At 39.6% G+C, this 15,035-nt stretch overlaps 1 protein-coding gene across 2 annotated transcripts in view; it reads left to right on the forward strand.

Moving 5' to 3' along the window:
* LOC124545138 (aldo-keto reductase family 1 member B1-like) overlaps nucleotides 1-15,035 on the forward strand; it is a 107,111-nt gene that overhangs the window by 75,466 nt on the left and 16,610 nt on the right. For both annotated transcript variants that reach the window (XM_047123963.1, XM_047123964.1), the window contains one exon: nucleotides 4,030-4,233. In XM_047123963.1, coding sequence (XP_046979919.1) covers nucleotides 4,030-4,233 — 204 coding nt within the window. The remainder of the gene's footprint in view (nucleotides 1-4,029; nucleotides 4,234-15,035) is intronic.

Genomic DNA, 15,035 nt, shown 5'->3' on the forward strand with positions numbered 1-15,035 from the left:
CTGCTGTGCTGCATCCATGCCTGTGCAGCATCCACCCGCCTCTCTGCACCTGGCAGAACAGCCTCATCCACACTGAGTCCATGCCTGCGCAGTACGCCACTGCCCAGCTGCATCCAGCACTGCCTGCCATGCTGTGGCAGAACCTCCTCAGCTCATTGACTGTGCTGCACATGCACATGCACTGGCCTTGCTTGGGCAGTCCAGCTCCAGTCTGCAGCTACCATCTGATGCCGCCCCCTTTTGGGCTGAGCCAGTACCTGCATGTGGTGCTGTCTGACACACCATGCCTGAACCTCTGCAGCTCACTGATCACATCATGCTTGCACAAGTTTTGCTTGGGCAACCTGGCTCCAGTCAACAGCTGAAGTCTGACATTATTTCTGCTGCTTGGGACTCCCATCTCCATGCAGTCCATGCTGACAAGCTCTCAATCAATGGCTCTACCCTGTATGATCTTTTTATCTTGTCAGCCATCAACAATGGATTGGTGCACCACATTAACAGTACACTCAGCCCAATGGTTAGTCAGCACCCCAGACATCTACACCCTGACCACCCCCAGATGGCGAAGGAAGTGGTGGATGAGTTGTTAGAAGCAGGCATTGTTTGTCTATCAGATAGCAACTGGCCCTCACCCATCTGCCTCCTCCCTAAGAAGAACGGCTCAGCCAGTCTTTGTGGGGCTATTGTGCCTTGAATGCTTGCACCATCATGGACAACTAACCAGTCTGTAATATCCAAGACTCCACACACTACCTTGCCAGTCCTAAAGTGTTCAGTCCTATACAAAGACTGCCATAACAACATCTTAAATTGTTTGAGTTCCTTTTTTTGCCTCACAGACTAAAAAATGCTGCACAAACCTGGAAATGCTTTATAGATAGCCTGATTTTTAAATTTTCTTTTTATTATGCATATCTGGACAATATTCTCATTTTTTCATCAAACATGGCCTCACACTCTTCCCACCTCGAACAAGTTCTCAGCTCCTCAAAACTAATGGTGTAGTGATCAACACTGATAAATGTCAACTCCATCAGATGCTTGTCATCTTCATGGTCCACATTGTTAATGCTTCTGGCATCCACCCAGTTCCAGAGTGCACAGGGCTGATTTATAACCTACCACGAACATCTGACTACCACGAACTGCACTGTTTCCTTGGGACAGTTAGTTTCTATCACCATCACTTTCTCCATGTCACCACCATGCATGTAACCTTAACACAGACCCTCAAGGCAAAGATACAAACAGTCACAGGAAGCTCACATGGATCAAGGACATGCAATGTGTCCCTCGAGTGATCATGGACAGTCTGGTTCGGGCAACCAATTTAGCTCACCCAATTCCAGAATCTCCCGTGTCCACCACTGTTGACACTAGAGATTTAGCAATAGGAGCCATTCTTCAACAAGAGGTCAATGGCTCCAATCAACCCTTGTGGTTCTTCTCCCATAAGCTGACCAAGGCACAGTGCACATGGTTGGCTTACAACCAAGAGCTGAGCCCCTTTATGAGGCAGTATTTCATAGAAGATATTGAAGAACACCCGTTGTCATTCAAAGTGACAACAGCCCCTAGCTGATGCCTTTCATTGCCCACCTAAGAATGAGTCCCTCTGCCATTACTATCACCTCAAATACATTGTGCAATTCACAATGGATGTCCACCATGTGAGGGGTGCAGGTGATGTACTCACTGACTACTAGTCGCACATCAGCATCATCTTGGCCATGATTGATTTTGACAAGCTCACACAGGCTCAGCAGGATGACCCTCAGCTGCAGAACTTCCTGAATGATGCCTCCTTCACCCTTATCATTGAGCCAAAGTTTATCCCTGGTTCAACTAGCCTTGTCCTCTGCAACACATCACAGGGATCCACATGCCCACTTGCCCAACAAGAATTCTGCAGAATTATTTTAAACCTGTTTTACAACCTTGTCAATCCTGGTTTCAAACCTACTACTCACCTTATAACTCAGCAATATGTTTAGCCCCATATTAAGTGAGACTACTAGTTGTGGACAGGGCTTGTGTACTGCGTCAGTGATGTAAAACCAACCGGCACACTCACCCTCCACTAGGTACCTTACAGATACCAAAGGATTGCTTCCAACACATTCATGTGGATCTGGTTGGCTCCTTTGGAGCATCTGACAACTACTGCTACCTCCTCTCCATTGTTGACAGGGTAACACACTGGCGAGAGGCTATCCCATCCAAGACATAGTGCTGAAACAGTTTCCAAAGCTCTTGTGTATACCTGAATCATGTATTTTGGCTACCCTACCTCAATAACCAAGGGCAAGGTAGACAAACAGACTCCTTGCTGTTTGCTGAACTCTGTAAACTATAAGCCATTGGAGGGGGGGGGGGGGGCTGGTCTGACGCACTCTCGTGGTTGCTGCTCAGTATCTGCACAGTGCATAAACAAGACGTCAGTGCCTCACTAGCTGTTATTTTATATGGTGAGTCACTATCTCCCCCCTGTAATTTTGTCTCTTCTGACCACCCACCTTGCTTTCTGCTTTGGTTAACAGCATCTGGCATCACATTGCCAACCTTCATGTCCCCCATCCTCCGCCCTCCCTTGATATCCCTTGATAACATTGTGCTGTGTGACAATGCTGTCCACACGGCACTCCAGCCCACATTCTCGGACCCATGTACAGTTCTCCAACATGACCTCAACACTTATTATAGTCTCCTTAATGACAAGCCAGTCACAGTCTCCATTAATTGACCAATATCTCATTGACAAGTCACCTTATACAGACTCTACCCTCATGGTGGCTCCCCCCCCCCTCCCCCACCCCCCTACTACCCCTGACCCTCTTCCCCTTGCGACTCCATCCTTTCCAGGCTCTACTCAATGTCTCCTGCTTCTGGCTAGAGAAACTTAGCCTCATGGTTACAGACAAGGAGCTGGTAGTTACAGGGATCCCCGCTGATAGCATGGACTCACCTGAGATCACAGTACATCATTTCCCGGAAGTTCTGACTTTTATATAAGAAACTATCAGCCGCAATCAAGGCTGATAGTTTCTTATATATTAGATTATCACGATTGCTGACTGGGCTGCAATGTTGAAAGTACTAAAAGTTTTCACTGTACCTGATAATGTCAACCCTACAACTCTGCAGCTCATTTCACCAATAACAGCCGCCGGGCCATCACCACTCTCGCCCTCCCGCTCCGAATAGTGAGCTCCTCAAGGACCAACCCGACACACATACACACAGCAGCAGATATGTCTTCCCCACCTCCCCTTCCCAAGCTCACCCATGTGGTCCACAACATTCAAGCACCTGCCAATTTCTGTGACTCTCATATCTACACCCTGCACCAGCCTTTCCAACATTTTGGCCTCCCACTTGGTCATCACCTACACACCATGCTACTGGGGAGGGTGGGACACTGTGGGAATGTTAGCACCGCCAGAGGAAATGACTTGTAGTTTATCTGTGACACTTGGCAGTAGCAGATCAGTTTGCTCTGTAACTCGAGTGTGTTATGTCATGTGTCCCTGTATGTATCGAGTTTCTATTAAATAAAATGTGATGTGACGTCCACATCACAGTGTCGTCTACCATTCACTATCATTACATAACCGAGTTTCACACTTAGTTATTATTTGGGTCACTTACAAGGTGGCAAATTATGGTGCTTTTGAAAATAATATCTGTTCTGGTTTATTTTTACTATAGCAGATTGTCAGGGTTACTATTTTCCTGGGATTTCATGTTTTTCAAATTTTAATGTAAAAACATTATTCTTAGAAAGATAAAAAACAAGAACTGATAGAAACTGCAGTGGATTTAAAGTACTTTATTGTATTTAGTTCATCTCCAAAAACAATGTATGGCATATTTTCAAACTAATTCTGGTCAAGAAAGAATTGTCTCAAAAAGTCATTTTGTTTAAAAACCTCAAATCTTGGTTCATTAAAATTTGACATTGAAATATTGAGTACTTGAAATGTCTATAATCAAATAAAACATCAAATTCTACTTTCATTGTTACAGATTGAGTGCCATCCTTACCTGAACCAGAAGAAGTTGATAGAGTTTTGCAAGCAGAGGGATATAGTAGTAACAGCCTACAGCCCTCTTGCAAATCCATCTATTACAATGCCAGCAGGGGGGTTACCTCTCTTACAAAATCCAAAGCTGAAACTTCTTGCAGCCAAATACAAGAAGACAGTAGCCCAAGTTGTTCTTAGATATGTGGTAAGAAATAACATCTGCAGAAGGAATTAAATATAAGACTAAGAATTCACAAACATCATCTATATTTTGTTGCTGCCATTTACATTCAAAATCAAATAATTGAAATGCCAACATCATCTATTCAATATTCATTTTGTCTGTGGAAAGAGAGGTTCCCCTTATCTTATATGTGTTTGTTATTAGCATGCCAACAATTTGATTGTTTATTCTCAACAAGCTATCAGTCCTACATGCAAGTATCAACTTATTCCTCACATTTCATTGATCACCATTTCACTTAAATTTTGGACTGAAATACGTGGAAAAGTATTATTAACTGAAGTAAAAACACACAGATGAGATAATTCTCATGGCTACAAGCACAGTTTATGGTTATGCAAAAATAGGAAAATGATACAAATGTAAAAGAGACATTGTAACTGTATGTTAATCATTTACATACATAAATCATAAGAAACAAACATTCAAGAGGTGGGGTAGTCTTTCCATAACAGTGATTAAAGTGCATAAATATAGTGGTCCAATGATGACATATCACATCAACTGTTCTGTTTCTCAGGGCAGTGACAAGGATCTAGTGAGGCTAGTGCATAAAGTAAAACCAAGGAGGAACTATGAAACTAGAGAGAAAAATCACTTATTTCCACATTTACTAAGATCTTTGAGCCAGTGGTGCCGGCCCAGTGTAGTACCTTCTTGACAGAAACAATCTTCTAGCATAACACAACATTTAATTCAAAATATTGCAAAAACACAATTGTTATAGAATTCTTACACAAAGTCTATTTCTGTGTAGATGAAGGGTGGAATAGCATGGGCATATTTTAATACCTCACATGGGCATTTGACCTGGCCAATCCTGCACTGCTCTCAGACAAACTGAAAGCATGCAATATCGGACACACATTGCTTGAGTTTCTGTCCTACCTTTTCTTCTTTTTTTTTTTTAAAAAAAATTATATACATAATGCAAGACTCAATACTGAGATTTTCTTTTAACCTTATGTATAATATTGTAATGCCTGTGTAATTACTTATACAAATTACATATCCCTGTTATTTTATGCTGACTATGAGGAGGTAACACATGTTTCAGTACATGGTGCTAAGCTGTGACTAAAATATTTTAAAACCATTCAAAGCAAGAAAGTCATAGTTCAGGTCTATAAATAATGTATGTGGAATTTTGTATACAGATAAAAAACTAATTGATGTAAATCTTTGATGAGAAAATGTTATGTGTAGAAAAATAAGCAGTAAATTATTCTTGCTTAGGCAGCTGTCCAGAGTCATGTCTAATACATCACTGAAACCAATAAACTATGTAATAATTTTCCCATTTACAAATTGCTGGGTAGAACAGTAGATTTGGACAGAATACAGGTGTTACATAATAGAGTTGTTCTGTGCATGCCAAAGCCGGCCGAGGTGGCCGAGCGGCTCTAGGCGCTACAGTCTGTAACCGTGCGACCGCTACAGTTGCAGGTTCGAATCCTGCCTCGGGCATGGATGTGTGTGATGTCCTTAGGTTAGTTAGGTATAAGTAGTTCTAAGTTCTAGGGGACTGATGACCTCAGAAGTCAAGTCCCATAGTGCTCAGAGCCATTTGAACCATTTTTTTGCATGCCAAAGTGATATTCCACCATTCATCCAGTCTATGCATGACCTAGTCCATCATTATGCCACACCTACTCTTAACCCCATACTACATGGGTCATATCATGGTGGAAGACCTAGGTCTGATAAACCCACCTAGCAGATTTTTCTCCTGTCCAGCCACAGGCAAATCTCAAACATGACATATTTTATTTATTTATTTATTGGTCTGTTTCATCATTTTTGTACATAGTTATAAAGTGATATTGGACAAATCAATTTTTGTGAAATGATCAGATGAGAAACGTGAATTTATGTGAAGATTATGAATTCTATATCCACTTAAACATGAATAAGTTTACATACATAAAACTGTGAGCAAATGTATACACACAGGTTAATGTCTTCATGCTCTTCCCAAGAACTTTTATCAGTTTTCTGATTAAAAAAGCAACAGGATTTTTATATCATTGTGTTGATTATAGCTTACAATTTTTTTGTAAAAGGGAACAAATTTACATTAAATCATGATACTTTTCTTATGAATTAATAACAATTACTCTAAATAATCATAAAAGCAGAGTAATACTTCCAGTTTTTGTGGGGTGTTCATGATTTGTTTACAGCTTTTGCACTTGTACAAATGGTACAGATTTAAAGATTAGAAAATATTTACAATTTATATGACATTCACCAACACTGATTATGTTACTGAAGTATTCTACAGGAACTCATCCAGATTTTAGAAAGCAGCTAACTGCTATATAGTATAAGACTGTACATATTCATCAACACTATAATATGGTTCTACAGGAACTCATCCAGATTTTAGAAAGCAGCTAGCTGCTATATAGTATAAGACTGTACATATTCATCAACACTATAATATGGTTATTTAAAAGATACATTTTTAGAACCATTTTAAAATTCCTTAAAGTTTTGTGTATCTCAATTTGGTGTGGTAACTTATTGTAAACTTTTTGCTCTGCTAGTAGGAACCCATCCTGTCTAAGTTTTGTTTTTTGGATATTCACTATGTAGTTCCATTTTCTGTCATGCATTGTACTTATGAAGTTTCATTTTTTGTACTAGTTGGTCTTCAGTGACCATTATTTTTTTAATGAAACATGTAACTTCCAAAGTGTATAAGCAAGGTAGTGGAAGAATTTGTAGTTTCTTAAATAGTGTCCTGCATGATCTTCTAGTAGTTGCATTTCCTATGGTCCTTATAATTCGTTTTTGGACAATAAAGCAATTTCTGCTGGCAGGTGAGTTGCCCCAAAAAAATTATGCCATAACTCAACTCCTGTGTGTAATGTATATTTTTTTGATCTTTGTTGTGTCATGCAGCCAGAAGGAATTTTCATGGTACTTAATTTCTTATTGATGAAGCTTACATGTTTGCTCGACTTAAGTTTTCTTGGATCCATATTCCAAGAAATTTAGTGCTGCTTACATTTCCTAATTTTTTACCAGATAACATTATGACAGGGCTTGAGAGGTGTATTCTTTGTGTTGTATGTAAATGCATATTCACTGCCTTTTCTGCGTTTATGGTAAGACTGTTTCTGGAGAACCTATCAGTTATGTGTAACATGGATACTTTGATTTCATTCTCCAATTCATCTACAGTCTTCCCTTTTTCAGATGTTGATGTCATTTGCAAATTTTATATGTGTCTGGGAAGAGTTTGTTGACTCTACATCATTTATAATATCAAAGATGGTTTCTGTGAACCTACATTTATACGAGGTGCATTCAAGTTCTAAGGCCTCCAATTTTTCTTCTCCGGACTGGAAAGAGATAGAAACATGCGCATTGTTTTAAAATGAGGCCGTGTTCATTGTCAATACGTCCCAGAGATGGCAGCACTGTATGGCAGATGGAATTTTACCGCCAGCGGCGAGAATGAGAACTGTTTTAAATACTTAAAATGGCAACGTTTTCCTTACTTGAACAGTGTGCAATCATTCGTTTTCTGAATTTGCGTGGTGTGAAACCAATTGAAATTCATCGCCAGTTGAAGGAGACATGTGGTGATGGAGTTATGGATGTGTCGAAAGTGCGTTCGTGGGTGCGACAGTTTAATGAAGGCAGAACATCATGTGACAACAAACCGAAACAACCTCAGGCTCGCACAAGCCGGTCTGATGACATGATCGAGAAAGTGGAGAGAATTGTTTTGGGGGAATCACCGAATGACTGTTGAACAGATCGCGTCCAGAGTTGGCATTTCTGTGGGTTCTGTACACACAATCCTGCAGGACGACCTGAAAATGCGAAAAGTGTCATCCAGGTGGGTGCCACGAATTCTGACGGACGACCACATGGCTGCCCGTGTGGCATGTTGCCAAGCACTGTTGATGCGCAACGACAGCATGAATGGGACTTTCTTTTCGTCGGTTGTGGCAATGGATGAGATGTGGATGCCATTTTTCAATCCAGAAACAAAGCACCAGTCAGCTCAATGGAAGCACACAGATTCACCGCCACCAAAAAAATTTCGGGTAACCGCCAGTGTTGAAAGAATGATGGTGTCCATGTTCTGGGACAGCGAGGGCATAATCCTTACCCATTGCATTCCAATGGGCACTACGGTAACAGGTGCATCCTACGAAAATGTTTTGAAGAACAAATTCCTCCCTGCACTGCAACAAAAACGTCTGGGAAGGGCTGCGGGCTGCGCGTGTGCTGTTTCACCAAGACAACACACCCGCACATCGAGCTAACGCTATGCAACAGTTTCTTCGTGATAACAACTTTGAAGTGATTCCTCATGCTCCCTACTCACCTGACCTGGCTCCTAGTGACTTTTGGCTTTTTCCAACAATGAAAGACACTCTCCGTGGCCGCAAATTCACCAGCCGTGCTGCTATTGCCTCAGCGATTTTCCAGTGGTCAATACAGACTCCTAAAGAAGCCTTCGCCGCTGCCATGGAATCATGGCGTCAGCGCTGTGAAAAATGTGTACGTCTGCAGGGCGATTACGTTGAGAAGTAAAGCCAGTTTCATCGATTCTGGGTGAGTAGTTAATTATAAAAAAAATCGGAGGCCTTAGAACTTGAATGAACCTCATAGAAACCGTGCTGTGATTTTGAGAAGTTATTATCATCTATAAAATTAATCAGCCTCTTATAAAATATTTTTTTCTAGTACAGGGTGTCCCGAAAAGAATGACCCGGTTTTAAATAGAATTATTTATTAGGAAGATGGGCTTAACACAAACAAATTGCATACTAAATAACTTTGAAAAGACAGAAGTTTATAAAAATCCATCATAAATGTTCAGTATATGAAGATGGTATCTGTTCCCAAAAGAACAGGTACCTTTGATGACCCTGCAGCTTCTCTAAAATGAAATGATAATTAAATCGAAAACCTTAGCTGCCAACAGACATTGTTGATATACATCAATAAGGACAGCTGAAAATGTGTGCCCTGTCTGGGACTTGAACCCGGGATCTCCTGCTTACATGGCAGATGCTCTATCCATCTGAACCACTGAGGGCACAGAGGATAGTACAACTGCAGGGACACACATTTTCAGCTGTCCCCATTGATGTATATCAACAACATCTGTTGGCAGCTAAGGGTTTCGATTTAATTATCATTTCATTCTAGAGAAACTGCATGGCCATCAATGGTAGCTGTTCTTTTGGTAACAGATACCATCTTCATATATTGAACATTTATGATGGATTTTTATAAACTTCTGTCACGGTGGCTCAGGTGGATAGAGTGTCTGCCATGTAAGCAGGAGATCCCAGGTTCAAGTCCCGGTCGAGGCACACATTTTTAGCTGTCCCCATTGACGTATATCAACAACATCTTTCAGCAGGTAAGGGTTTCAATTTAATTATCAATGTTCAATATGTCCGCCATTGGGTGCACGGGCGACATCTAGCCAATAGCCGAATTCATCCCAAATTGAACATAAGGTGTCTTCTGTCACTGAAGCTACAGCAGCTGATATTCTGGTTTTTAGTTCATCAATGTCACAAGATAAGGGAGGAACATAAACACATTGTTTAAAATATCCCCACAGGAAGGAATCACATGGTGTTAAGTCCGAGGGCGTAGGAGGCCAAGAGTGGTCTCGCAGTCCTGCACGCCCTATCCAACGTTGCAGCATGTTAGCACTGAGGAAACTGTGCATGTTGTTGTGCCACTGTGGTGATGCTCCATCCTGCTGATAGATGAAATTGTCAGTCACAACAGGTAGACTTGCTGGGACTCCGCTCAAATGCTTGTTGGATTTGTTCCACTGTTTGTTCAGGAATGCATGGCCAGCCAGGACTTTTGCCTTTACAGAGGCACCCTGTTTCTTCAAACTGTTTACACCACTGTCGAATGTTCTTTGGTGATAGTGGTTTAGCTCAAAATCAAATATGAAATGTCTACTGAACTGTGATCACTAATTGAGTACGACTAAATTTGATAACACAATACGCCTTCTGCTGTGTGGACACCATATTGTGCAAGACTGGCTGCACGTTCCAGGTCAGTGGTCATAGTGACATCTAGCAAACTTTTTCTGAAACTCTAGACCATGCCAATTACATCTAGTGCTGTTTCAGTTACCTAGTGACATTTGTCTCAAAATTATTACAAGTTAAAATAAGGTCATTCTTTTTGGGACACACTGTATTTAAGAATAGCCAGATGCTACAGAGACTGGTTTGTAATTTTTTACTTCTGTTCTGTGCCCCTTTCCAAACAGATGCCTCACTTTCACTATTTTTAACTTTTCAGAAACCTAGAAGCCAGTGAGGAATTACAAACACCTGAAAAGCAGTTTACTATTACTGCTGAACATTTCTTTAAAATACAATCATGGATGTTATCAATGCCAGATGAGAATTTTGATTTTAGTCCTCTAATGACATTTGATACTTCTTTTTCATCTGATGGATATAAATAAAAGACTTTCCTACCATTTGGTGGATGAGTTTTGATAACATTTTCATCTACTTGTGTAGAGTAAGAGTTAAATTTTGTTTGCATTGTTTTGGGTCTGATATTTTGGTTGAGCTTTCCAGTAGGTCAATATTGTAGTGTTCATCACATTGTTTTCCTGTTTCTTTTCTTACTATGTCCCATACAGTCTTCATTTTGTTTGGGGCACATTTCACAGGATTCTCATTTGTCAGTTACTTAGACATTTTAATGTCTTTATCTAGGATATGCTTATATCTCCTAAAATAAGCATCAAAATCTGGTGTTTTTTTATTTGTTTTGATACTTCATATAGAAATCTCTTTTTCTTGAGTGATATCAGTATGCTTGGCAAGAGCCAATGACTTTTATTTTTGTCTGTAGTATCTTCATTCTTTTTTTCTTTGGGGGGGGGGGGGGAGGGGGGACATAGTTCAGAGTAATAGTAGAATATGTTACTGAAAGCATCAAACTTTTCATTTGTGTCTGCGATGTTGTAAACGTCTTCCCATTTTTCCCTGGTTAGGAAGTACTGAAAGGAGTTTACATTTTGTTCACTGTAGCTCTTAACAAGAGCTGAAACAGACTGTTTTGAAAGTTGACAATGATTTTTTAGCTCTACAGAAATTATTCGAGTGTTGTGATCCCCCACGCCTGCATTGAAAGTTGGTGTGTTGTATTTACTTGGCATATTTGGAAATATTGCATCCATTGTTGACACTGTTGTTGCTATTAATGGTGTTGCTGCTTCTATTTTAGGTTTTAGATTAAAAGTTAAAAGAAGGTTCAAAAGATCAATTTTGTGTTTTGATTCTTTCAGAAAGTTAATATTAAAATCTCCATATATAATGGTATTTTTGTCCTTTTTGTTAAGATGTGGCGGTATGACTCCAAACTTGCTGAAAAGGTAACATGTTGTCCGTTGGAGCCCTATACAAGCAAATAATAGCTACATTTTCAGCTACTAATTCAACTCCAGATATCTCTAAAAATTCTTTCTTTAGGTATATCTTTCAGGAAATGAATAGGTGCAAATTTTATACCACTCTTTATATACATACAGCTTCCACTGTGGATATGAATAGTTCTACAGAAATAGCCACCGAAAACAAGATTTTGCAGACTTAACACTTTTAGTTTTTCTTCTTCATGCCAATGTTCTGTTATGCAAAGTACAGTAACAAACTTTGGTTCAGTCTCTAGAAGAACCAAAAGTTCAGTCACTTTATTTGTCAGTGACTGCACATTTTGTTGAAGCATCAAGAAATTTCCAAATAATTTTGGGATTTGAAACTTACTTGTTACACAGTGTGGAGATTTTGCTTCTCCATTGTTCCTTTTCAGATCACAGGAGGTGCCATGACTATCTTGTTTGCTTTCCCTTCTATCTGCCTCTGACTAAAAAGTCATTTGAATGGGTAGGTGGTACTGTTATCCACCTGTGCACCGTGTTTGACCCTGTTTCTTCTGTTCTGTGCACCTTCTCTCCTTTTGCTGGTGTTGCTTTAGATATTGTTGAAACTATAGCTTTTGTAGTTATTGTTGGTGTCTGCTCTGATGTTCTTGAAATTGATGGCAGTTCAGCTGTTTCTGTTGAGACTGAGGCAGATGTTTCTTCTGTTATTACAGTTTGTGTAGGCTTCGCCGTTTCATTTGGAATTACTGCTTCTGCTGTTTTTGTTTCTGTGGTCACACCTGAGGTTGCTTTTTCTATACCATTGCTTTTTGGTTACCTTACTGGGATGGCAGGTTTGTACAGACTGTTTTCTTGCCAGCTGTATTTTTCTAATGGTTGGCTGATTTTTTTGCTGAGTAACTTTTTGCCACTTCTTTTCACATGCAATCCATGTTTAGTATAATTACACCTTCGCAGAAAGTCCACCCTAAGAAAATGGGCATTTGTGCACATGTTACAGATCTTGTGAAACAGCCTGTTTGCCTTTTTAATTTCAGAATTAACACAGGAAATAGGCATGAGATCATGTCTGTGTGGTATTCCTGCTACAATAACGATTTTATTACTTGCATAGTGCGGAAAATGCTTAAGATTGTGGATTGCAATCAACAGTTCATTTCTGTAAATATCATTTGCACCCCAAACAACACAATATTTCCATTTTTGCTATCTGAACTGTCCTGCTTGATGTTTTTTTGTAACTTCATGCATGTGGACATCAGGTTTAACATATTCACACGCTTTCACATTGAAATCAATTTGTAAGATTTCTGCAAGATTGCATGCATGACTGTCCAGATGAATAGCCATTTCTGTAGGTTTACCATATTGTTGTGACATCTTATCTGTGTCTACAGTTTTCCATTGAGCAGAATTCTTCACTTCACACTTTGCAAATGTTTTAGTGTTTACACCTGTTTCACTTGATTTGGTCATAACACTATCACACTCTGACCAAATGAAGGATCTTTATCTTCCTTTCATAGTTTTGTAGATTTTCAATTTTCTGTTTGCATATTTTTAACTTTACTTCCATCCACTACTCTGTCAGAGTCAAATTATCATGACACAGTTTTGAAGAGTTCAGTTCACTAATTTCTTTTTGCAGTTTTGTGATATCCATCTTTAGTACACTGATAATAAACTGTAAATTGGACATATGTTCATTCAGATTTGGAATTGTGTGTTTACAATTAGCACACTGTATCTTTCAATGCTAAAATACATTTCCTTGTGGAGCCACATGCCAAATTTTCATACTACCTGCCATCTTGCTTCTGTCATATATCAGTCTTAGTCCACAGCATTTAACGTGGCAATGATCACCAAGTAGCAGCCTGCCCAAATGACTGTCCAGGGTCAAACTGTAGCCAAGAGCAAAGTGGATCATCCAGTGGTAGAACACATTAGTGAATAGAACACATTCGACTTCAAACAGGAATATGGAAATCCATGATTACAATACAAGACAAAAATCAGACTTTCATATGGTGAGCAGACGATTGAATCTAACAACAAATACCCCATTCATTAAGGGAGCAATATTTTATAATTCTCTGCCAAACAACCTGAAACAGCTTTCTGGTAGAATTTTTAAAAACGAGTTAAAAAAATGGCTTGTATTGAAGTGCCCATACAGTATGGTGCTGACATGATTTGACCTCAGGAATGCTATATTAAATATAATTCAATGATATTTTACTTAGTAGCATGTAATCTATTTATATTGTGTATCAATAATCTGAATGTAATTATTATAACATTGCCCATGCATGTTAAATACATGTTTCGAGCTGTAAGATAAATAAATAAATAAATAAAATAGCTGCTTCATGACTTGAGTCTTTTGAATCTCTGCCTGCCACACCAACTTCTTTGAATTACAGAGATAGGAACTGTCTCTGCAAAACATCCATCAGTCTCATAATGCTCCTGGTCGCAATCTCTGCTAACTCCTGCCCCACACATGCTTCCACTCTTGCCCCATGACCTTAATTACACTCACCCTGCACTCACACCAGTGGCTCTACAGTCCCCATCTTCCTCTATTCTATTTCTTCCTAGCAATCCACTTTTTCATGTCATCATCTGCTGCACCTAATTTCCACTGCTGGCAGCCAGAACAAGCTTACCAGTTCACCAGTCCTATTCACTGCACTTGCCATCTCTCCCTCCCAGTTATTAGCCACCTTTCATGAAACCCCCCTCCCAGGTCCCACCTTCTCTCTCCCCTCACCCATTCCCCCATTCGAGCTGCAATGCTACCACAACATAGTCAGCTGGGACACTGGAGTCATACAGATGTTTGTCAAAGTTATCTGTTTTGTTTACCTGCCTTTCAGTGACTCTACACCTCAAGTATTTGGTGAAATGTGTGAGGAGAGTTTCATCAAGTAAAGTTAGAATAGGAAGATGGAGTAAAAGAATATAAGAAAGTCAAGAAAATTTATTAAATATGTAACACTATTGATGAGTCGTATGTGGCAGTTACATGTATAATTACTTTACAGAGTGGACTGGTAGGTAATATTCCCTTTATGTCCAAGCACTATGATAGGGAACCATTTGGGGACATTGGTAATGAGACATCAAAGATTATTTATAATGTATGTCTCATTCTTATCTTGATTTGAGAAAATATGAAAGTTAAAAACTAAGATACATAGTATTTATTTTCTGTAATAATATTTATTTTAACGTTTGTTGTGAACTGGTTTTAGGCTTTCTGGTCCATCATCAGATAACAGAAGACTAAAAAAAAGGTAGTCCACACAATAGTGAGATTCTGAAGCTGGACAAAGGTTGTTTCTCCAAA

Source organism: Schistocerca americana, chromosome 8 (assembly GCF_021461395.2).
Source record: "Schistocerca americana isolate TAMUIC-IGC-003095 chromosome 8, iqSchAmer2.1, whole genome shotgun sequence".
In the NCBI taxonomy this organism is placed as follows: domain Eukaryota; kingdom Metazoa; phylum Arthropoda; class Insecta; order Orthoptera; family Acrididae; genus Schistocerca; species Schistocerca americana.